Below are 25,490 nucleotides of genomic sequence, written 5' to 3' on the forward strand. Positions count from 1 at the left end.
TTAAATCGAATGAGTAAGGTCACTGGCAAGCCATACGCAGCTAACAAAATGGGCCAGGACTTAATATATGACTCAAAAAAAGTGGTGCAAAAGCAACAGTGGATGTATGACACCAGTAAATATAAGGTGATATGCAGTGAAGTACCCTGGGAAATAGCTGTCTGAGAAGAAAGAGCATACAAAGTGTACTTTAAGTGCACCTACCAAGAAGAAACAAAGTGTGTCTTTGTCCAGAAGCGATCTAGAGAAAGGCTACTATCACCCTGCGAGATCCTGGAACAGGCATTTCATGGGCTTCTGCTGATCAGTAAACAGAAGTTGAAGGATCTCTTGCCCTTAAGCGACAGCAAGTGTATCCCAACTGCTTATCATCATTTTTATCAAAGCCCATTTCAAGATAAACCAATACAGCAGAATGTACTCATTGTGATGTACGAAGTACTGATGAATGAGGATCTCTTGTAGAAAATGCATAAGAACATCATAATATATTACTTTCTCAGTTTTTGTTATCATAAAGCTATTGGAACGCAACTTAAGGAAATATGATGTAGATTTTTGCCAGAGAAAAACATCAGAAGTCTGCAAAGTCCATTTTTGAAAACAGGTAGAGCATTTTAGAATAGGATGTTTGAAAACCCTTCATTTGTATATGTTTATCTGTCAAAAAAAAAAAAAATTGAAATGCATTTGGATTATACTGTTCATTTTAAACTTCTTTTGCTTCTCCTGCAAAACTGGCAGTTTGGAGTTACGATGTGAATACTTGGAGCCGTCAATATTATCTGATTAATTGTGAAGTTTTTTAGCTAATTAGTGCTGATTATTTTTTTTAGTGTAACATAATATGGAGGTGAAATTTGAATATTTCCTGGTAGTCCACCACTGTGTAGGATACAGTGGGACCCTGTACCAGCAAGAAAATTTTAACCTGGGAATAGACAGTAAATTTTACTGTAGAATTTAACAGACATGCACAAGTGACAGTGCATGTGACTGTGTTGATATTCATATAATGAGTCACATTGCAAATGGGTGCCCTAACATACTTTTCCCTGGTGTTATCAAGAGTCTGCATGAAGCATCCAATGATGCGCTCCACTGGATTGAGTTTTCAATTATTCATGTGTAATCTGGGCCATTTAATGTTATGTAGTATAAATAGTTGCATATGTGTATCTCTTTGCTTAAATGTTTATTGAATTTGTTGTTGTAATTGATGCATACGTTGATGATAATAATAAGTGCAAATGCTGCTCTTTCTTTCTTTCTTTCTTTCTCTCTTTCTCTCCTCCCTCTCTCTGTGCATATGTATTTTTTCTTCACTTCATACTGTAAGGAATAGTAATTCTAATTTTTTTATTGTTTTAGGTAATGTAGCTGTCTTTATAAAATCATATACTTCTGATCAACTGGATTACTTAAATAAACGTATGGGAAATGTACTGTAAAATAGTTTTATAACTTGTTTACAATCAAAACAATAAGTAGGTGTGAGTTGGCTGGCTGTGGGGTTTGGTGGTGGTGGTGGTGGTGGTGGTGGTGGTGGTGGAATTAAAAAAAATGCTTTCAAGACCCCTCTTTGCTGATGAGAAATTTGAGTCTGTATATAGTCTGCTTTTTATGTCCAAATCAGTAAAGTCAGTTTTTGTAATCAAAATGGTCAAAAAGTTTGTAATTTTAATCTTAGGTTTGATTTCCATCCCTGGAACCACCAGAAAAAACTTGTGGTTTAGATTCCATGTTAAACTGTAGATCCCCAATAAATAGTAGGATTACTAGGACACATGTCACTCAGTGACGTGGAAATCACTGAGTGGCATCAAATTAAAAGACCTGCACCAGCCTGTTGTGCCCCATGAAATTATTATTATTTTTATTTGTTGCCTGGGGCAATGTAGCCATGTAGGCAAATATGTGTGTATTCTGTGTCAGTTAGCCCTGAAGAAAGATATAATATGAACACTTAGGAATGTTTTCAGTCTTATTTATGTGCCACCAAACACCTCAAAGTTTATCTTTACTTCTTTTATCATAAATTACTTTAAATTCAGTGTTGCTTTTTCCAGTTATGTTAATTATACTCTTCAAAGTAGTGGACAGGAAGCTCATTATCCTTAAATGCAGCACTTACTTCCTGAACAATTTGTTGAAGTGGTGGTACGATATTTGTTAAATGAGTGCATCTGTGTATCTGTGTTGACCATTCTTCATAAAGCCACTGCTCAGTCATTTACAGAGGCACCATTTCATTGTACGAAAGTGTGACTAACTATTTGCCTTTAGCAGCTCTTGATGTTGATCTCGGGACTTAATAATACTGTTGTCAAAGAAGTCTCCTGCACTTTTCTGTTACAACATAGTTAGATGAAAAATATATTTATGCAAAATTGATTGATGATTCAATGTAATGTAGTTGTTTTCCAACTCATATAATTTCTTTGAGGTGGCATCCCAGGTTCTCTAGAAGAATTAACTACAATTGCTCATGTTCAGCAATGGAATTAACCTGCTATTGTCAGTTTTTATTAAGAGAGTAAATATAAACAATGTAAGGAAAAACTAGATTGCTATTTACCATAAATATGACATGTTAAGTTACAGACAGTAAAAGAAAACGAAACACACCCACACATTCACTCACACAAGCAAGCACACCTCATGCACACATGACTGCATCTCCAGCAACCTGGAACAGAATTCAGCTGTAACATGAATGAAAGCAGTGATCTGGAGGGGTGGGGAAGAGAAAGGAATGGTGGTGTACCGCTGTCTGGTAGAGAGTGCAGGGCTAGACTTCCAAGATGACAAGGTGCCTGTTAGGTGGAGAGAGTGGGAACAGTATGTTACTGTAGGTTAAGACCAGAATAATTTCAGGAGCAGAGAACGTGTTGTAAGGATAACTCTCATCTTCACAGTTCAGAAAAGCTGGTGGTTGAGGCAGAATCCCAGTGGCTCAGGTAGTGAAGCAGCCATAACCAAACATGTGTTATGTTCAGCTGCATGTTATGCAACAGGGTGGCCTACTTTGCTCTTGGGCATAGTTTGGTGGTGGCTGTTCACCCTGGTTGGCAGCTGGCTGGTAGTCATACCAATATAAAAAGCTGTCCAATGTAGCAGAGTTGGTATATGACACAGCTGCTTCCACAGTTGGCCCAGCCTCTGATGGGGTCAGATAAGCCTGTGACACGAGCGGAATAGGAAGTGCTGGGTGGCTGGAATGGGCAGATCTTGCACCTGGGTCTTCCACAGGGATATGGTCCTTGTGGCAAGGGGCTGGGATTGGGAGTGGCGTAAGGATGGTGTAGGATGTTGTGGAGGTTGGGTCGGCGATGGAACACATTTTTAGGAGGAGTCAGGAGGTTCTGGCATAGGATGTCCGTCATTTCATAACATGATGATAGGTTATCAAAGCCTTGATAAAGGATGTGGTTCAGTTATTCCAGTCTGGGGTGATATGTATTATGAAGGGGGCACTCCTGTGTGATTGGTTCTTGGGGTGGTAGGAGGGTTGGAGGTGAGAGGGAAAACAGTATGGGAGATCTGTTTAGTGGACTAGGTATAGGGATAGTATCTGTCTGTGAAGGCCTTGGTGAGACCCTCAGCATACTGGGTAAGGGAGTTCTTGTTACTACAGATATGCCGTTCTTGGGTGACCAGGCTGTGTGGGAGGGATTTTTTGTTATGGGAGTAATGACAGCTGTTGAAATGCAAGTATTGTTGGAGATCAGTGGGTAATGTGGACAGAGGTGTGGATGGAACCATCAGAGAGGGGGAGTATAACATCCAGGAAGGTGCCACATTGGGTTGATGAGGCCCAGCTGAAGAGGATGGGAGAGAATGTGTTGCAGTTATGAAGGAATGAATATTGGGTGTCTTGGCTCTTAATCCAGATTATCAAAACATTGGTGAATCTGAGCTAGGCTAGAGTTTGTTGTTTAGGGAGGCTAGGAAGGTCTCCTCTAGATGCCTGATAAACAGTTTAGCACAGGAGGGTGTCATGCGGGTGCTCATCGCTGTGCTGTGGATTTGTTTGTATACCATCCCATTAAAGGAGAAGGAGTTAGTACAAAGTTAGTAAGGTGTTTGGGAATTAGGGAGTGGATTTATAGTTTGAAGCACATTACAAAAGGTAGCGTTCAGTAGTGGTAAGACTACGGGCATGATAGATGTTGGTGTATAGGGAGGTGTTTCCAACACTGACAAGTAGGGATCCAGGACGTAAATGGGTGGGGATGGTGGAGCGTCAGTGAAGAAGATGGTTGGTATCTTTGATGTGAGAGGCTAGATTATGGATAATTTGTTGGAGGTGTTGGGCAATGAGGGCCAAAATTCCTTCACTGGGGCACAAGAACCAGCAACAACGGGCCGTCCAGGATTGTAGGGTTTGTGTATTTTGAGTTTGTGGATATCTACAGTATATGCATACAAAAAGATTCACATTGAAACATCTTTTAATTCATCCAGAATTATGCGTAAGATTGCAGCCTTCTCCTACACAGTCTTTTGAATAGTCATGGAAAGATACTTGTGAACTGTACAATTTATGATCAGTGTTATTGTCAGCAGTCCATGTGTGTGTGTGTGTGTGTGTGTGTGTGTGTGAAAGAGGGAGGGAGGGGAAGGAGAGAGAGGGGGGGGGGCAGGGGGAAATGATTAAACAAACGAGTCAGCGGTTGCAGAGAAACTGCCTGAATATTAAAAACTATGTTTTTGTGTTCTAGGGATTAATACACTCATCAATATTATGTCACGTTTTGGCAAAAAGACAGAAACTGAGTCAAATATTACTCACAATGAAAGGCTGGAATTCTTGGGTGATGCTGTAGTGGAATTTTTGTCCTCTATTCATCTGTTCCACATGTTTCCTGACTTAGAAGAAGGAGGACTGGCAACTTACAGAGCAGCTATAGTCCAGAACCAGCACCTTGCTGTTTTGGCTAAGGTTTGTAGTTCATCATACCGTACAAATAGATATATGTAAAGAGCAGTCTTCTGTTTTATGTAAGTGTTCAGGTATGTCATATTTTTGTTTTGGGCTTGACTCAAATGTCACTCACTACAATGCTTAGCTGTTATCTCATCCCAGTACTATCTTTCTCTCCTCTCTAATTAGAGATTTCCATGACTGATAGCCATGATATTGAACATATTGTTCATAGTCTTGAAATTACCATTTTGGATTTTTGTCAGTAAGCTGTTACATTGTCAAGAACATGGGAGCATTCAAGGAAGAAGATACCTCAACATTCTTTTGTCAGTAATTTTAAACTAACTGTAATAATCAGTCTGAAACATCTGCAACAAAAAATATCTTTCCAAAGCATCAAATTAAATTTGACACTGCAGAACTTCCATGTTTTATGCTAATTTTTATAACAACCATTTCCTGCATCCTGCTATGAAGTGATAGCAGTGGTAAGAGTTTTGGAGAAATATCCTCACATACACAAGCTTGTACTAATCAGCAAGACTTATAGAGCTTACAGGCACATATTATAAGCAAAAAGGGCAAAATTTAGTGTAGAATACTTCAGATATGAAAACTAGACATTTTTATTTTTGGACTGCAGTAATGTTTGGTGGAGCCTTTGCTTAATTAATAAATGTATTTATGTTATGTTTTACTGGCCTCTGTGTGCACAAATACAGCCATTTAATTCTAAACTTTGTATTTTGAACAAATCATCAGAAATACACGTTTCAGTCACAGCAAAGTGTTGAATGAATAATCGTGAGAGGTACACATTTACAAATTGCTTATGTTTCAGAACAAATAATGTATTCCATGTAGACATTGATGGTACCAAATTTAAAAACCATACATGATTGTCTTTGATATATTAATGATGGAGTTTACTACTATTTACAATACATGACTGTCTGTCAAAGGGAGCATTACTCATTACACAATTTGTGGAAATGCATTTCTGTACGGTACAGGGGGATATATTGTCTTAAAAACTAGATGAATTGTAGGGGCCGGCTGGCTGAGGGTGCAGGTGAGTGGTGAGCCAGAGGGACCCAGTGACTGACTGGTGCTTGAGATGACATCTTGTTGCTTTTAATGACAACATTTCTCCATAATCAGTGGGAGGTGAACACTTCCCACTTCGGCACAGCAATCAGTGATAGACAGCAGGTAGCTTTCCCCCAGTCTAGATGGAGGATACATGCATCAGCATCCAGTGATTCTGACATCAGACTTTGGAAGCGAGCCAGGCACCCATCATAGGCCAAGGCTCAGACATCAGCTACACGCTTCTTCTTCTCGCTGTGTCGGGTCTCGGATGTCATAACTTTGGTATCACGATAGTACTGTTGAGCTCTGAATACCTCTGTCTCAAAATTGGCAGTTATTGGTACTGCCCTGGTGCACACTTATTGCAGTATTGCCTGGCTTCATCACATAGCTTATAACATAGCTCTAGCTGTGGTGTGGTGACACTGTCCTATGCACTCTATTACCACTGTGCAGTGCAGGTTTCCCAGAGCATGGCTAGCACATCTCACAATCCTTTTGCATACATGTTTCTATAAACTATGTGTTGTCACACTGTGCTTATTGGCTAGCAGTAGTTAACACACGTTCCATGGCACCTACTTACAAATGTCACTTAAGACTAGGTAGCAATGCTACAGAATGTTCAGAGGGAATTTACACAATATGTATCGATAATGGTGATGGTGATGATGATGATGATGATGATGATGTCTAGTGGTTTTGGACATTAAATGATGAGGTCATCACCACCCAGTAAAAGGTTTTACTGTACTTACAAGAAAATTAGCACAGGGCATAGAAACTTACAATTAAATGGTGTGTACAAGCCACAGACGACTGCCTAAGGTTCTCAACAAAGAATTGTTCACACAATATAATTTGTGGAGGTGGCATTGGAACACGTTGAATAATATTCAGTAATAAGAACCAATCAGCTTGCCCACGAATTTCACAGTATGAAGAATACAGTGTGAAGATTACTGGTAGAGTGCCAATTACACCTCAGTGATCAATAAAGTGTTTTGTATGTCAATAAAAATGCGATCAAATGATTTTGTTCTCAGTGTTTAGTTCTGTCAGTGGATTATTTAGCACAGTAATGCAGTATCGAACTTCATAAGAGTTTGCATTGCTCTTTAATGAGTCCTCCCACAACTGCAGTGGTGGTTTCAGCTGCCATCTGTAGTAATGAAAATCAATATGCCATGCTTACGTCAGATCACTAACAGATATTCACTCTATCACAAGCATGAAAGATGGACCTTGTTTGCAGTTACCTGTAGTTCATTTGACATGTGTAGCCTTGGTTGTTAAAAAACGGTATCAGTTCTTGTCCCCAATATGTTGTTTCAGCATTGCAATGCATGATCCTATTTCAGCATTAATGAGAGTGAGTACCTGCACAACACATATTTTAAACATGGGATTGGAAACGGAGGTCCTGTCCCTTGGCCAGTGCAATCACCAGATCTTTCTCCAACGATTTCTTTGAGTATAGGAAATCATTGGTGTTTTAAACTCCAATAGAAGCAGAAGAGAAACTTATTAGTAGTGTTGTAGCTGCCTGTCTAATTAAACTACGGACAACAGGGATATTTTGAAAGAGTGCATCAAAATTTATGCATTGTTGTATGCATTGAAATTAGCAATTGTCATTTTGAACAGTTCCTGTGACTTAAAATCTTTGCAATAAAGTGTGAGTGATTAATATCAATAAACAACTAAATATTATTATTCCAAACTTTAGGTCCTTATCTAAGAGTACTTAGTTTGGGATCCTCCACCAACAGTATAATTTTGACCCTACAGATTTGGGGCATTCTGTATATCTTACACAAAAGGAGTTTTGTCTCACTCTTACTTGTTATTATATATCACAGTTCCGTGCAATATCTAAACAAGTTTCATATTCAGATCAACCATGCTGAATAGAAAAAGCTTGTTATCACAATAAACTACGTGCTCAAAAGTAAACAAACACTCAATTCGTTACACTTGTGTGATTTTGTACAGTGCTTACAAGGTCATTTTAATGGAGACTCCATACATCAACATCATAGAAATGTTTCTTGTCAGACTGAATCAATGGAGAGATAATCACTGCTCACATCTGTTGGATTTAGCTTCAGACTGCTGTGCATGTGTCCGCTAGATGGTGGCAAATAAGCAAGAATAAGTGGTGGCCAATCAATCAACATTTGTTGATCTTATGACCACAACACACACTGAAAATATTTCAGATTAAGATAAGGCTCCTTTTCAGGACAATCTTAACAATGGAAATAGGATGAAGCATCCAACTGAACAAAGAGGTCATAAGCAAGTCTAAATACCAATATGTTTTAAACCTCTCATGCAAATATAAGGTGGGTTTACTACTTATCCAAGAATATCACTTAGAGAACAAAGATAAAACTGAAACAAGAGCAAAATTCGGGGATATGATATTTTACGAATAACCTGACATCAATTTTATGCAAGTGTAATGTATATGTGAACTGTCATTCAAGAAGTATTTGCATTAACAATGTCAACAGATGATGACATACACATAATAGCAATCAGAGGATGAGGAATGACAATTGTAAATGTATACAGACTGCCCACAGTTCTTTGGCCTTCACATGATGCTAAGTTAGTTAGTTAGTTAGTTAGCTGCATGTTCCATGGATCATAATTGCGACCTCTAGCTATGATATTCATCAGTAGCCATCAGTTCCCTTTGTTGACTTCAACAGTCATTATTCTGGTTGGAAGTACTGTTTCATATAGGGATAATGCAATGCCAGAAATAAAAAGGGTAGAAACCAGAAAAATGATTTCGCTTGAGAGTAAAAAGAGAATACCAGGTGTTCGTATAGACATGGCCAATTGCCAAGGTGGAGCTCATATGGAATCACATGAAGAAGGCGCTAAGTGTGGCAGGGCATTGTTGGTGTAGAATACTGACCATGTACACTCACATCAGGCCTCATAGGACAGTGACTGGAAACACCTATATGTAAAGTTGAACATGGTCTGCCACACAGTATAAAGACAGAGGCAGAGGTGCCCGACAGAATAGTTAGGAGTTCACATTTGTCTTAGATGGACCTGTGTCACTTAGAGAACAAAGATAAAACTGAAACAAGAGCAAAATTCTGGGATATGATATTTTACGAATAACCTGACATCAATTTTATGCATGGGGCCAGGACATACAGTATTCACTCTGGCTCTGCTTATGTTCATACTTAGCCACATACTTCCCTCCAGAGGAACTTTACAGTCAGGAATAGTGTACTTCCATTCATTCATTTAGTTTTGCTCAGACAAGGATTAGAGACTGTTGTTCAAGTGTTGGCTTTTGTTTATATATTGCCTGACTGTGTTCCATAATTCCTTCAAAACATGCAATTAGCCATCACCACATTATCTAACTGAACGGATCTTTCTCAGTATCTATGTCATTTAGCATCTAGATCATTTGCTGGACTTGACAGATAAATATTTTGTGCTGTTATATGGTGGAGATGGTCATGGAATAGTGTGTTCTCATTGCCGTGCTACGGGTTATTGCAATAGGTGATCCTTCTGGAATATCGAACCTACTCTGCCCAATGTCAAGCAAAACAACAAAATGACTTTGATAGTCCTTTGTAATACTTCAACAAGCAGTATGCAGACCAGCAGCAGAGCCAGGAAAGCAAGCATCCCTCTTGCCTAGAGAGCAATCAGAGGATGAGGAATGACAATTGTAAATGTATACAGACTGCCCACAGTTCTTTGGCCTTCACATGATGCTAAGTTAGTTAGTTAGTTAGCTGCATGTTCCATGGATCATTAATGCGACCTCTAGCTATGATATTCATCAGTAGCCATCAGTTCCCTTTGTTGACTTCAACAGTCAGACAAGAGAGAAGAGGAGGCCAGGACTAGTCCAGTGGACAAACTGTGGACTGGGCTGCGATGAAGGGTTTTAAATTTCCCGCAGATAAATGTGTCTGTGTTCATTTTAATCGTTCTTGTCATATTTTTAATTTACGTAACTTGCATTTGTGGGATGCCATTCTACATTTTAAAGACTCCAGTGAGGTTTCTGGGCCTGATTTTTTACTCCAAACCATCATGGTTACCACACCTGAAAGCCAGAACCCACAAGGTATTGAATATTGTAAACTGCCTTAGCCACAAGTCTTGGGAAGCGGATAGGGAATATCTACTTGTGTTTTACAGGGCTTTTGTGCATTCACGGCTGAACTCTTGATGCACTGAAAATTATTGACAATATCCACATTGAATGTATTAGGCTCACCACAGGTGCTTATAGGACCAGCCCCATATCCAGTCCTGTACTGAGGCTGGGGAACCACCGCTCACCATCCAATTGGCAGCTCCTCATGGTGCATCAGGTGTAAAATTTCCTTGCATCTCTGACCTCACCTACATATATATTGTTGCTCGTCCATGAGCAATACTGTTTCGGATCCACATACAGTGTGTGCTGGAGTCACTTGGTGTGAAGCATATAGAACCCCAAATTCAGGGTTTTAACTGCCTGCCACCATGGATACTGCAGCAGCCCAGAGTAATTTTAGATTTGGTGCAGACAGGAGAGATTGCACTCCTGCTTCTGTTTTAACATGATATTTTCTGACATTTTGAACGAGCACCACAACTATGTATCTGTCTTTATGGATGAGTTTAAAGAGGGGGACTCTGCTGGTGGCTTTGTTGTTTTGCCGGATCATGTTGTCAAGGTCCAATTGCCTTGACACTTTACCATCTGTGATGTGGAATTATATGCGATCTTGTGGGCACTGGAACAGATGAGATGTTCGTCAAGTGCTTAATATCTTGTCTGTTCCAATTTTCTGTTCTTGTGCTCAAAAAATAAAGTAGTCTAGAATATACAGAACACCCTCCTCCGACTACAAGAGCTGAATTGGTGGCGTCTTTCTGCTGGGTACCCGGGTACATGGCCATTATGGGGAACAAAAGAACGGATCTGGCAGCCAAGGAGGCTTTTCATGATCCTCAGTTATTTCAGTGTGCCATGCCCCTGCATGTGCTATGGCCTCACTGTTGAGGTACAGAATCTTGCATTGATGGGAGGATGAGTGACTATAAGTGACAAATAATAAGCTCAGACTAGTAAAGCCCACATTGCGGACGTGGCATAGATGTCCTTAATGTAAGTGGTTGGCCAGTCACATTACCTTGTGGCTTTGTTTTAGCTCTTCTGTGGTTTTACTTCTGCTTTAATCATATGTATTGCAACTTTCACCCTTCCTACATTGTCTGAAGGCATGTGAGATGAGTGATTTTGTGAGTGAATGCGAATGAGGTGGGAGTGAATGAATGCTTGTCAGTCTATATTCCTCCTCCTTCGCTGTGTGACAACAGTTTTCCTTATTTTCTCCATATTTGTGTGTCAGGGTGATAAGCTCAGTGTTGAGTGCCCATAAGCTCCAAAAACACACACACATACACACACACACACACACACACAGTCCCTGGGGACAAGGCAGAGGCAGTGCAGCCTCAGCAGCAGCAGATGGGCAATGTCTGAGATCAATGCAGACATTGTGGAAAGGTGGTCAGTGCAAGGATAGCAATGTGAGGATACAGACAGTATATGCAGGTGGTGCAGCAACACTAGCAGCGGCAGATGGCAGCGCCTATCGCAGATGGTGCAAGGCTTGTCAGCAGCAGCATAGCAGCAGTGGATGTCAGCCTGAGTTTGCAGACGAAGTCCCACAGCAGAAGGCACATCTCAACAGCAGCAACATTAGCAGTGGTGGATGGCAACGCAGGGGAGGACAACGCTACATAGCAGAAGGCAAACACCAGCTATGAAGTATTTCACTTGTGATAAGCCAAGACTGCACGAAGAGCAGTTGCCATGCACAGAAGGAAGCCCAAAGGAAGAAATTCATGCCTATTGGGAAACCAAGTAGTTTAAGACCATGCCTGGAAAGATATTAACAGTTGACTGCAAAGACAGAGAAGAGTATATAAATTGAAGTGCCAGGTAGGCACGAAGAATCATCTGAGATTTCTTGTGCATAGTAGGACAAAAATAAGCCTAGTTCAGAAAAATAGTTTGAGAGACGGTAGAAGGCGTAATCTAGCTCATCGTATTATGATTCAGGGTGTCACTAATATGGGACAGGGGGAACTATAACGCTGATATTACGAATGAGAAGTGGAATGCAAGTGAGGCTTTGTTTTCACATATTCAGGAACGATATGGATCTTCGATTCGACGGGCTGCTGGGCAGATACTTCTTCAAGGAAAATGGTGTCATAATCAGTTGTGACACTGTAAGTCTATGGATACATGAGGAACACATCAAAATGAAGACGGGGCAAGTGTGTGAGCACTGCACAGTGCAGTTAGGTATTAGGATTTGGGGAATTGCCAGTATGGTTGTTGAGGTACAGGAAAAGAGAAGGCTCTTGCAGAATAGGCTCAGAAACAGAAAGCAAAAGGCACGTAGAGAAATGAAGACAGAATCACAGGATGAACTTCCCACAGTGCATGCAAGGGAAAAAGAAGGCTGTTTCACAAAAAGCTGAAGTGCAAAGTGAAAAGCAAATAGAACTATGAGGGTGACTAGACATAGAAATATGAGGGTGAGTAGGGGCAAAAAGTGAACTGTTTAGTACAACAGAAGCAGGCAACAAAGATGCTAGAGAAGTGTTCAAGAGACACAAGCAAGTTGAAAGAAGAGTAACAACAGGACCTTGAGAGGAACGGGTGTGACAGATAAGAATAAAAGTGAATGGAATGAGAAGGGCTATCATTCTGAAACAAATCACCAAGGGCATGTGTCTACCTGAGGTGTTAATGGAAGTGGAATCAGGAAAATGAATAACAAGTGTACTGAACTCTACAGATGAGAATGTGTAATGTGTCAGTGGAATTCCCACAGATGGTTGCCAAAGGAGTACTAGAGCAGGAATCATTCAGGGTGAGTCACGTCTGTAAAGACAAGCCACAGTTGAAAGTGCAAATAAATACGAAAAGAGAATATCCACATGAGTCATTTGAAAGCAGAAGTGGAACCAGCCTTTATGGAGCTATGCATCATGTTCATTGACCTTTCCATTTGCTGGGAGACAGTTTATAGAAACAGTATTAGGCACGAAATTAAACTGCTACTGGAAGTGGAAGGCAGGGTAATTTGTTTGAAATGCTACAGTATACCGCAGTCCCAAAAAGAGATGCTCCAGCAATAGACTGAAAAGAAGTTAAAGGATGATGTCATGGTATCAAGATGAACTGGACGGAACTTTCCATGGAAAATAATCCTGAAAAAGATGGATCCCTCTGGAATGCAAAAATGGCTTATAGTTGCATACAATAGGCAACTGAGTGATATCTTCCTACATCCAGCTTATCCATTGCTGAGGGTAGACAAAATTCTTGATGGTCTGGGAAAGACAAAAGTAGTTCACAGCACTCGATTTACCGAAGACTATTATTAGATCTTATTAGACCAACAGAATGGGAAAAACACTACTTTCAGTACACCGTATGAGCATTACAAATACAACCAAGTCTCGATGAGCCTTAAAACAGCTCCAAATGCTTTTCAGGAATGGATGACCTCCATTTTAAAAGAATTACAAGGTATCAAATTGTACATTATCTTGGATGATGTATGATATTTGGCTTTTCCTTAGAGGACCATAATGTGCAGCTGATGGATGTCTTTGTGTATAATACAATAATGAAATGAGCAAAGAGCTATACACCACATGAATTGTTCTTTGGAAGAATGTTTAACAGTCCCAGGGTACTATAGCAGCATCTAACCAGACTGAGGTATAATTTTGACAGTTATGTGTCAAGAGCTAAAAGAACACATGCAAGAAATGCACTGATGTGCTAGAGAACAGAATGCATAGTGTAAAATAAGACGAAAGGAATATTATGATAGGACACAGGGTCCAAAATAATTCTGTTTCGGTGATAAGCACCTGTTGTTTGATGAGAGTGTGCAATGAGGCAAAGAGCGCAGTGGCGAGGTCTTACACTGTAGAACAAATGAAAGGAGCTAACATAGTAATCTGTCTGAAAAGAAACAAGTATCTTAAACCCTCGACCGTGTTCAACAAGCTAAGCCTGGCATCGATTTCGGCACTGGCCCCCTACTCAACAAACTGGGTTCGGGCAGCACTATTGCCTCACTGTGCGTGCGTGACGAACTGAATTCAGTCCATCTGTCTGTGTTGCACCACGTGCTCAATGAGCTGCACTTGGACATGTATTCATCCACATTTGGCAGGCTCCACGAAATGCATTTCAATGTCTGCATCAGCTGCTATGTTTGCCCTACATGGTTTAAAGATCTTCAAACGGATGTCGCTGGTTTCTGTTGTGCAAAACAGTCATTGTGTTACGCAGTAGACAAAAAAGTGTAAAAATGTGTAAGCGTGGATCTTCTTTGTCTTTGTGTGATGACACTGAAAGCTTATTAAGTATAAATGATGATGAGGAGTCTAGTGACAGAGCTTCGAGTTGTGATGAAGACAGCAATGATGATAACTATAATGAAACTGACTCAGAAACATCAAGTGGTGCAGGGGATTTCAAAGAAGAAGTGATGACTGCTGACAGTGTCTCTAGTTCATAGTCTGGTAATTGTAGCATCGATAGGAGTCAGTTTTCTTTCACAGGAATTCCAGATGTAAAAAGTTGTTTTTGAGGTCCTCTAAATCCGCTTAAAAAGTTCACTCTTTTACATGACAACGCGCCAAGAAAGATAATGAGCAAAATGAACAAATATGCTGAATAGTTCAAAAACGCAGATGCTGCTGAAGTGAAACAGCGAGTGTGTGTGCACAAATGGGTAAAAACCAACAATGGGGAATTGTTTTCTTTGCTCACCCTGTTATTACTCCAAGGAGTTATTCAAAAACTGTACTTTGAAATGTATTATTTGAGGAAAGAAGTTCTTCAAACACCAATTTCCCAGAAAGTTATATTGGAAAGCAAATTTCGTTTTCTCATGAGCTTCCTTCGTTTTAACAATAACAGTGCTTATTCGAAAGAATGTGGTATTCCTGCTAAAGTGTATAAATTAAAATGTTTCATTGATCATCTACAAAAAAGTGAAGAGGCTTGTTCTACTGAACATGAACCATCCATTGATGTTTCACTATTACTGTGGAAAGATAAACTCTCTACCAAGCGCTACATACGAATGAAATGTGCTTGCTTTGGTATTAAATCGTTTTGCTTGTGTGAAGCAAGTTATGGATATTTATATTGCTTTATAATTTACACTGGGAAAGACACTGAATTTGAGCCACAGTGTAGTGAATAACCTCTAGCATCTAAAGAGGTTTTGTCTTTACTTTATGCATATTTTAACGAAGGATGTACTGTGTTTACCTCCAGGTTTTATAATAGTCCTCATCTGTTCGATTTTCTTATTTTGAAAAGCACTGACGACATTGCACTGTTGTGATTGACAGGAGAGAGATGTGAACCATAAGACCTATCATAGATGGAAATTGATGACAATGTGATGGTGAGATAAGAAAGATGTCTACACCCTTTCCATTGTTTATAGTGATGAGCTGCAGCAAATGGAGAAGAAAAAAACAGTTAAAGCAAACGGGAAGTAATACTGACATAAAATGACAAAATGGGTGGTGTTGATTTAGCTGGACAATACATGAACAGTTATTCGACCATAAGGAAATGTCTCCAAAAACACTATATGAAACAATTTTGCCATTCCATAGATGTAGCAGCTCTGAAACCATATAACTGTTGCACAAGAAACTTGGTGGAAAATTCGGGAGACGTAGTATCATTGAAAGTTTGCTAGATGTCAGTTCATCATTTCAGCATAGAAAAGTTGGAAGATCTTGCCACTTATCAGCCCCAACACCTTTGGTGGGATGCCATTTTCTGAAACACATGCCATCTTCTGCAAACAAGCAGGTGCAGACACGAAAATTCTGAGTGTGTTGCAGCAAAAAGGATGCCAATGGGGAAAAAGCAAGGAGAGAAAAACACATGTGTATTGTGAAGAGTGCAATGTTGGACTTTGTGCAATACCATTGCTTTGAATTATATCAAACAAAAACGAATTTCTAATAAAGTTGTTCAAGAAAACTGTGTATGCACTGGCTCTACATATGAAATCTTTCCTTGGAATATCGTAACAAATACAAAATAATTTTATCTTCATAATAATATTGTTATTCAGAAAGCTTTGAGTTGTTATTTAATCACAGTTGTATCAATCATTTGGTTTGAGAAATTTCCACAAAAGCGCCAGTGTTGTGTGACACTGCAGGTAATTGGGTGAGCCATGGAAATAGTTACCCGTGCAGGAACAGCTAGAGGCACGCGAAACTCCACCCATTAGCAGCATGGCAGCCACCGACACGAGCACAGCGCCAGTCACTTATCTGCGCAACAAACAGCAAGGTCAAAGGATTATGTTTCATGCAAACATCCTTACATGCGGGTGATGATACTCCAGTCATCACCTGGGCATTTATCATGGGAAAGTGAAAATTTGCATTGTAACTTGGAGCATAGAGAGCTGTTTCAATTTGAGAGCAAAACAGAAATTTGTTCAAAGTGAGGTTCTTGCAAGGCAAGCAATCGAATTTTGTAACAGAAGATTGGCAATGCTTAATGCGAGTGCATCAGAATGTTGCCTTACATTGGCACGTAGGAAACATTAAGGTGCAAGGTCTAATTGGACAGTTGCCCTGGTATGAATCCCATATAAGTAAGCAAGGGATCTTAAACTTTGTGGCCGAGATCAGTAAAATCTTGTTTGGAACTTTAAGATGAGGATAGGAATTCCATTTCTAGTAGCACAACTAGGAACAGAAACAGCTACTAAGTCTTTTAAAGGAGCAAGTAATCAAAGTTAAAGCAAGTTTAACTAATTTTAATCAGATGGTAAGCTCCATAACAAAAAAAAAAAAGAACAAAAACAAACAAAAATTGAAGAGTTTATCATGCAGAGGATGAAGCAGTTGAGTTGACCGATAGTAAAACGTGAGAACAGCACAGACACATGGTTGCAGAGGGCAGTGATTTTGATCACTGTTAATAAACAGTTAATACAACTCATGGCCATTTGCAGTGAATTAGAGTAGAAATGTGGCATGTTATTACCAGCAAAAGTCAGTGCTCAGATAGGTGTTCTGGAGATGCATGTGATCAGTCCAATTCAGATTGTAAAGTATCTAGAACTGATAAAGAATGACATCAGGGCAAATTGTTCCCTGTCGCCTTTATGGCAGACAGTAGTTACCAACTGATCAGAGTTATTGACTGGGTGTTTTCATTGCCAGGAACATGTTAACATGTTAAATAACCTACTAATAGGAGACAATGTGTAAAACTTGTATAGAATATTACCATTGCCATCAGATGTTGGTTGAATGAGGCATTTATTTATGTATATCACCCTCGAAAACAAGCTACTTCTTATTGATGATATGAAACAGCAATGTGCAAAGCTAAGTAGTGAGCAGCTACAGTGTAAAACAGCAGATCAGAGTCCCAAAATATGTAAGCAAGTATTTATACTTTTGTTCATGTATGACCATGATAGGTGTGAGGTTAAGATGTTGCAACCAGTGAAATATGTTCTGAAGGAACCTAATACTGTTGAACAAAAGTCTGTGATCACCACTGAGTAACAATGAATTGCTGTTTATTGCCCAACTGGATGAAGGCATTTGTGTTATCTGTCATGAAGTTAAGCCTACTGATATCATGCTTTGGAGGCACAAGATAAATAAAATTCATAGGAATATATCATGAATATACTTTTAAAATGGTGATATAATCTGGGCACATAATGCAAACAAATGTTACCTGAAATAACATTGTGCTGAACCTAAACATGGAAATAGACTGCTGCATAATAAATAACGAGAGGAAAAATATTAGTTAACTTAAGCTGGATTTGACAATACAGCCTGCAGTTAGTTTGAAGACCTAACAACTGCTGGGCATAAGCTCATTGAATTGAAGAGTGAGATTGAGTGCCTGCAGCAACTTCTCAATAATTCATTTCTCTTTCTGGAGTAACATGGGCTCTGGCATAGTGATTGTATGTTATCCATGGAAATACAGTGTGCGTGAAAAAGAATGCCCTAGTTTTAATGTGCCCTAGATCTGTACAAAGTGACATACACTATTCTAATTTGTGGTGTTTGATTCATCAACTCTCCAAGTTTAGCTACCCTGCAGTTGGAAGGTCTGCTTGACCTTGAAACGCCACCAGTGCTGTTTTCTTCCTTTATTCCTTCAGTTCAGTCCAGGCGTGCATGCATGCAGTGCAGTACAGAGCAACTCAGCAACAATGTGTACTCTGCAGCAGAAAGTGCAGTGTGTTATTTGGCTTGTGAAAACTGAGTCAGTTATAATAGTGCATTGTAATTTTAGACGTCAGTATGGTGCTTAACCACCTACAGCAAAAACTATCCATCATTGGCTAAAGTCTTTCAAGGAAAACGGTAGTGTTTTAAAAGCAAAATCACCAGGTAGACCGAGAACTTCTGAAGATGTTGTTGAACAGATCCGTGTTTTGTGTGTTTGGAGCCTGAAGAAGTCATTTGCCAGACATAGTCTACAGTTAGGAATGCCTAAAGGTACTGTTTTATGATGTTGTGCATAAAAGACTTAAGTTGCACGCCTACAAACTGCAACTGTTACATGAAATAAAACCTACTGATAAAATCGAAAGGTGTGAGGTTGCTGTTGGCTTTCTGCGCAGAATTGATGAGGATATCAATTTTTTAAAAAAGATTCTCTTTTCTGATGAGGCTTTGTTTTATGTCAGTGGAACAGTTAATCGTCATAACTGCAGAATTTGGGAGGCAGGGCATCCACATGAAGTTATTCAGCATCCACGTGACTCTCCCAAAGTTAATGTCTGGTGCGATTTGATGGAAGATTGTGTGATTGGTCCTTTCATTTTTGTGGAAAAAACAATAAATGGGGTTGTTTACTGTGACATGTTGACAGAGCACATCTTTCCCAAAATGGATGATATTGTGGCGGAAACCCAGCAGAGACTCATCTTCTGTATGATGAACAGAGCATTCTGTCATTCGCTCTCCTAACATACAGTTATATAAAAAAACTGAGTGACAGGAATTAACTTGCCTAGCAAACATAAAAGAGAACTACAAATGAAATGTGGTAATCACATCACCAATATTACAAGGCATTTTGTATTGGGTTAATGGCACGTCCCCTATCCCTCCCTCCTCTCTTTCTGCATTCACATAAAGTAGAACCTCACAAGTTTATTAGGCACAGAGCACATTACCAGAACAATCCATCAGTATTGACATGACTTGTTACATGTCTGAGCTGCTGCTAGCAAGTTACTGATCCCAGTTAATTATGTCTTAAGAGTGGAAAACATTACTGTCGTAGGTCTCTAGCTGTAGGTTTTATAAGAAGTGAGTCACAACTAGTCCAGTATTGCAATATTCACACTTATTAACGTTATCATTGTATGGCTTGTAGCCCGTTACATCTGTATTTCGGTAGGAGAGATATTAGAAAAGTACAGGGTGACTATAATTAAAGTTTCGAACCTCTGTAGAAGTAACACCACTAGTCAGAATGATGTCAAATTGCAATAGAATATTATCGGGGAAGGGGAAAAATGTATGGCAGAAGAAAAATGAATAGTTACAAAATATAGCAATAATGGCATTGTAAGCATCATAATTTAATAGTGGTCAACTACAAATGACAAATGAATCATACAACAGTGCCTGAGGAGCACGTTTGACACTAAAACAAACTGCACTACTCAGTGTGCATGGGTGTACAGGTGTGATACTGTTAGTTATGTAAGCCCATCCACTGTGGCAAGATCACATCACATCAGATGGGAGAAATCGGTTTTTAACTGACCTGAGGCCAGAAACTGCATAAAAAGCATCAATCACATCAGTTTTTAATTGTCCTGAAGCCAAAAACTGCATGAAAATCATCAATCAAAATCAAATCAGATTATTAATTTCCATGTGACTGGCACAAAACATGTTCTATATGCTGCCCACCGTTTTCTGCAACAAGTTGAAATCAAGAAACAGCTTGTTCCACAACTGATCAAAGTGTTTCCTGGGTCACGTTCAGAATATGTTGCGCAGTGCGTGCCTTCAGTGCAGCTAAGTTTGCAATCTGAACACTGAACACATCATCTTTCAGATAGCCCCACAGCCGGAAGTCACACGGATTAAGATCAGGTGATCAATATGGCCAGGCTGTAGGGAAATGGCGGCTCATAATTTTAGCATTTCCAAAATGGTGCTTCTTCAGCTGCTTAACTGGATTTGCAATGTGTGGAGGTGTGCCATCTTTCATAAAAATGATCCCATCCACACTGTTGGAGTGCTGGAATGATGTGGTTGTACAAAAGACACTCATAGGCCTTACCAGTGACAGTAAAGGTAACAGGACCGGAAGCACCTGACTCTTTGAAAAAATATGGCCCTATGATAAACAATGCCGTAAACCTGTGCCACACAGTGACCTTTTCAGGATGAAGTGGTACTGGTTGATTTGCGTGTGGGTTTTCCGTTGCCCGTATTCAACAATTCTGTGTAATGACATTGTGACAAAGCAAGCTGGTGTATTTTTACTTCCTCTCTTGTTTTGCCATTTGTCTCCTTAAAATTCATTTTTTCATGTATGACTAATTACCATTAACATACGTGAGTATAATCTACATTTTCATAAAAGAGAAAAGTTGGCCCTCAGTTTTAAAGAATATAACACCAGATCTAATTTTGTTCTTAGTTTTATGTATGTAATAGATTTTCTAATTTATTTTGACTATTCCTAGTTAGTAACATTTGTTATACGGTGAAATCAGTAATTGTTTCATAGCTTAAATTCTATTGTTGACTTATAAACAAGTGTAATTCTGTACTAATTTTAAACATTTGGAGGAACAACTAATAGTAATCTTAAAATATCTGTTTGGCTCTATTCAAAAACATATTAGCAAAGCTCATCCTTAATTAATTACAAAGTAATTACCAGTTTTGTCAAAAGTGTTGTTTGCATAACTATATCTGTTAATTTCATCGTTTAAACAAATATTTCGGCCTTGTAATTTAAAACTATATTCTTTATTCTGCAGACTCTTAAATTGGAGGATTATATGCTGTATGCCCATGGTTCTGACCTGTGTCATGATTTGGAGCTTAGACATGCTATGGCTAACTGCTTTGAAGCCTTAATGGGGGCCCTGTTTCTGGATGGAGGAATTGGAGTGAGTTTCAAAGTTGTTGTTTTTCTGTTGCAATAAAATGTATAATGGTAACATGTAAGTAAGTTGCTTTGATGGAAGTAAGATTTTAATGCTCATATTTCTTCATCCAATGTATTGTATTTTATTAAATTGTGTTTCTTATTTCAAATAAAAGAAAATAGGAGCATTTCTTGTTTCAAGTAAAGGAAAAACAGTCATTCTTCTTGTGCTGCTTACAAAAGTTAAATCACACTGAGACACATTAATTAATCAGTTGGAGAGCATGAGAGTTAACAACTTTGCTATTTCTCTTTTCCTCACTGGAGTGCTGGAGTTATGATAACAAATATTAATGCTTGGTCTCAGTGGACAATAAGTCGAAAGTAAAGGGGTAAAATGTATTTGCTTGAAACAGTGTGATTTGTGTTAATTTACCATTGTTTGTTCATGCGGTTACCAGTGTTTCCTTAAAAATATGCTGCAAATCAGTTATCAATAGGTGTAGCCAGTTATATCCATATTCTCCACTTTTTGTTCCAATTTCATGTAAGAAATTGCATTTCATATGTACATTATGGTTTGTCTTTTCTTTCTGTCTTTCAGTTGCAGCTGTCGTATGCATTCCTACTTGTCAGATTTATTTTTTAAAGGAAGGGTGTTCTCAGGACACTTCATGTTCTTCTGCAGTCTTAGTTTTCGTTCTCATTAAGATCTTCCCATTCAGAATAGATTTTGTTTTATATTTAATAATAGTTGCTTCCTTCTTTGTGTTTTACTGCAACATCAGTGCTTATTTAGATGTATAAGTAAAATATCTACCTAAAAATTTAACAGTTTCTTCTTCATTTTTAGGTGGCAGACAAGGTATTTTCAGAAACATTATTTAAGGAAGATCTGGATTTGTTAGATGTATGGGTGAACTATCCTCCACATCCTCTGCAAGAACAAGAGCCAATGGGGGATAGAAAGTGGATACCAGCTTTTGAGCTTTTGCAAGTGAGCTGACAAACATTGTGTTTGAGAACTACTTTGTCACTTATCATTTGTGATATGTATGAGTTTTTGCATGGAGTAACTTTTTTAAGTATGCCATGTGTAATTTTCATTTTCTTTGTTTCCAATAATTCAAATTGTATAAAAATTTTAATGCCTCAAACATTTTTCAGATGTTACTCAAATGTAAATATTTTTCAGTATTGTTCTACTTTTTTTTCCCCAGAAACTGACAAAATTTGAAGAATCTATTGGAGTTGAATTTAAACACATAAGGCTCTTGGCTCGAGCATTTACAGACCGAAGCATTGGTTACACCAACTTGACACTGTAAGCACTGTTCCTCATGTAAGGAATATATTGTAAACTATAAAATAAAAACAGTGGAGAGCACATGCTTCCCTGTTCTTGTAATAGCTCTGGTTGGTGTTGGGCAGGCAAGAACAAATTTGTAAATGAAAGAATGGTTGAAACATTGGTAGCATGTGAATGGTAGACAAACTTAGCTCACAACTTTTGTGATACACTTTGAATGTTAAATGATCCAGCCATGGACAAACTCATTACCTGTTATTCTTTATGGTTAATAATGGAGCTGCCTGTGATATTTTTGCCACATAATCTGTAGTTTTCTTATTGCTTCAGTCATATTGCATGATTCCTGTAGTTGAAGTAAAGTCTTTTTCCGAAAACAATGTCTAGTTAAGCCCATCACTATGGTCTTTATTTTCGTACTACCATGCATTATAAAACTTAAAATCTTCCTTTACACTGTGATATACTTAATGCATGAACATGCTTTGAAATATTCATGCTATTTTGGAATAACAGTGTAGAGGGTGCAGAAAAACTGTCATGAAATCTTAACACTAGATAGCTGATGTCAGTATAAACCAAAATTACTAATGTTGTGCAGGTTGACAGCACACAATTTTTAAACTATGGAAACTTGGCGCCACATGCTCTGATTGGCCACAGGATTGCCCTGTTGCCAGATGCTCTGGACAATGCGTGACCACAAATCCTTTACCTGCCAGAAATCACGATGTGTCTGAGGCGGTCCACATGCTTGGTTGTAGTGCGCCAGCCTCCCACTCTGGGAGCCTGGGGGTCAATCCACAGCTGTCCCAACACATCCATTGTAGTTTCAGGATAAGACATACTGGGAACAAGCCCATCAACAGCTGCTAGTTCACTTACAGAAAGTCTTTTACAAATTGTGTCGACCCTGAAAAGGTCCTTTTTTTGTAGCTAGGACATTGTTTACTTAAAGCATGCGCTCGGACTGGTGACCCTCTGATGCGACACGAGCTTGGTAACGTCGAATGGTGTTTTGCTGAACTCTTTCAAAGATTCCTGGCATTGCCCTGATGTCACTGGCAGCATGGTGAATGCGATCCATTAATTCGTCTTTGTTTCTAGGTTGTTCGCATCCAGGTGGATGAACTAGAACCTTGAAGAGTCACCACAGGAAAAAGTCCGGTGGCGTGAGGTCTGGTGATAGCAGGGGCCATGTCCTATGAGCACTTCTGCCAATTGCCCGGCCGTCGAAGAGTTCATTTAAATATCCGCGCACAGCACAACTGTTACGTGCGGGCGCCCCATCATACTGCAACCACATACATAGCCGTATGTCCAGGAGAGCATCGTCCAGCAGGCTGGGTAGAGTTACTTGCAAAAAGTGAAGGTAATTTGCCTCCTAGGTCGAGGAGGCAGATGGACTGGCCCAATCAGATAGTCACCCACAATGCCTGCCCAAATGTTGAGCGAAAATGGTTCCTGGTGTCCATGGACATACGTGATGTTAGAATTTGCCCTTGCCCAGTAATGAATGTTTCGAGTGTTGTAAAGGCCATCCCGATGGAAGGTGCACTCGTCGCTAGACAACACAATGGTGGGAAAGTCGGAATGTTGTGCAACACGTCGCAGAAACCACCAGTAAAAGCTTGCCTCTGTTCATAGTCCACCACAGGATTTAGGTCTTGGACAGAGTGGAAACTAAATGGATGCTGGCCGTCACCCCTCAAAACCTCCCAGACTGATTGATAAGTGACCCCAACACCGTGTCCAACTGCTCAAGTACTCGTCATAGGTGCTTCCTCGAAGCAATCGAGAACAGTCTCTTCAAATGCAGCATCCTGTCGTGTTCGAGGTCTTCCTCCATCACCATGATATCCCACTAATGAGCCTGTTTCACCAAGTCGCTGGTGAATTGCTGTAAATGTTCACGGGTGTGGGTGGCATCTTTTGGGTACTGTTCCTCATACAACCATTGAGCTTCATGTGCATTACCGTCGGCTAGTCCATAAACAAAAACGAATACTGTGCTGCCATGCTTACTGTATGACTAAATCGCAGGTGATATGTGTGTGTGTGTGTGTGTGTGTGTGTGTGTGTGTGTGTGCGCTCCAAAGCGAAGCTTACGTGTTAATGCCTCTGACGTGAGGTGGAGATGTACAGCAAGACCTATTCGAGATGTGCACATATCATGTTAGGGCAGTGATGGGGCAAGGGATGTTTGTATGTGTGAACTGACAACCATAGCACTGCCAGTCAACTGACGAATGGCAACAGGGCAATCCCACAGCCAATCGGAGCACGTGGCGCCAAGTTTCCTTAGTTTAAAAATGGTGCATTGTCGACCTACACAACATTAGTAATTTTGGTTCTTACAGGTATCAGCTATCCAGGATTAAAATTTCCTGACACAAATTGTCTCCACCCTGTATTTGGCTTGCATAGTTTTATTCTATTCCATGTTTAGTGACAACAGTAAGTCATCACTTTTCCTTCAGTAGATGAACAGCAATATCTTAAGAATGTATTTTTCAAAATGTATACGAGGTGTGGCTAGAAAAAAACCAGACTAGTACTGGTGAAACAATAAAACGAATGCAATAAGGCTGAAAGTCGCGTGGCCTGTCACGTGACTCTCGCTCCGCCTACTGCTCGAGTTTCATCTGCCTCCTGCACTCAGTCTGCCCGTGGCGTCTGTTTTAAGTAGTTGACGTTTTGTCTGTGCGTCGGAAAATGTTGAGTGTACAGAAAGAACAGCGTGTTAACATCAAATTTTGTTTCAAATTAGGAAAATCTGCAAGTGAAACGTTTGTAATGTTACAACAAGTGTACGGCGATGATTGTTTATCGCGAACACAAGTGTTTGAGTGGTTTAAACGATTTAAAGATGGCCGCGAAGACACCAGTGATGACACTCGCACTGGCAGACCATTGTCAGCAAA

General features: G+C 39.6%; 1 protein-coding gene across 3 annotated transcripts in view; it reads left to right on the top strand.

Annotated features, from left to right (window-relative positions):
- LOC126251577 (ribonuclease 3) overlaps positions 1-25,490 on the top strand; it is a 271,056-nt gene that overhangs the window by 81,541 nt on the left and 164,025 nt on the right. For all 3 annotated transcript variants that reach the window (XM_049952103.1, XM_049952104.1, XM_049952105.1), the window contains 4 exons: positions 4,725-4,945; positions 21,148-21,279; positions 22,111-22,254; positions 22,478-22,581. In XM_049952103.1, the coding sequence (XP_049808060.1) occupies positions 4,725-4,945; positions 21,148-21,279; positions 22,111-22,254; positions 22,478-22,581 (601 nt within the window). The remainder of the gene's footprint in view (positions 1-4,724; positions 4,946-21,147; positions 21,280-22,110; positions 22,255-22,477; positions 22,582-25,490) is intronic.

Source organism: Schistocerca nitens, chromosome 4 (genome assembly GCF_023898315.1).
Source record: "Schistocerca nitens isolate TAMUIC-IGC-003100 chromosome 4, iqSchNite1.1, whole genome shotgun sequence".
NCBI classification, from domain to species: Eukaryota; Metazoa; Arthropoda; class Insecta; order Orthoptera; family Acrididae; genus Schistocerca; species Schistocerca nitens.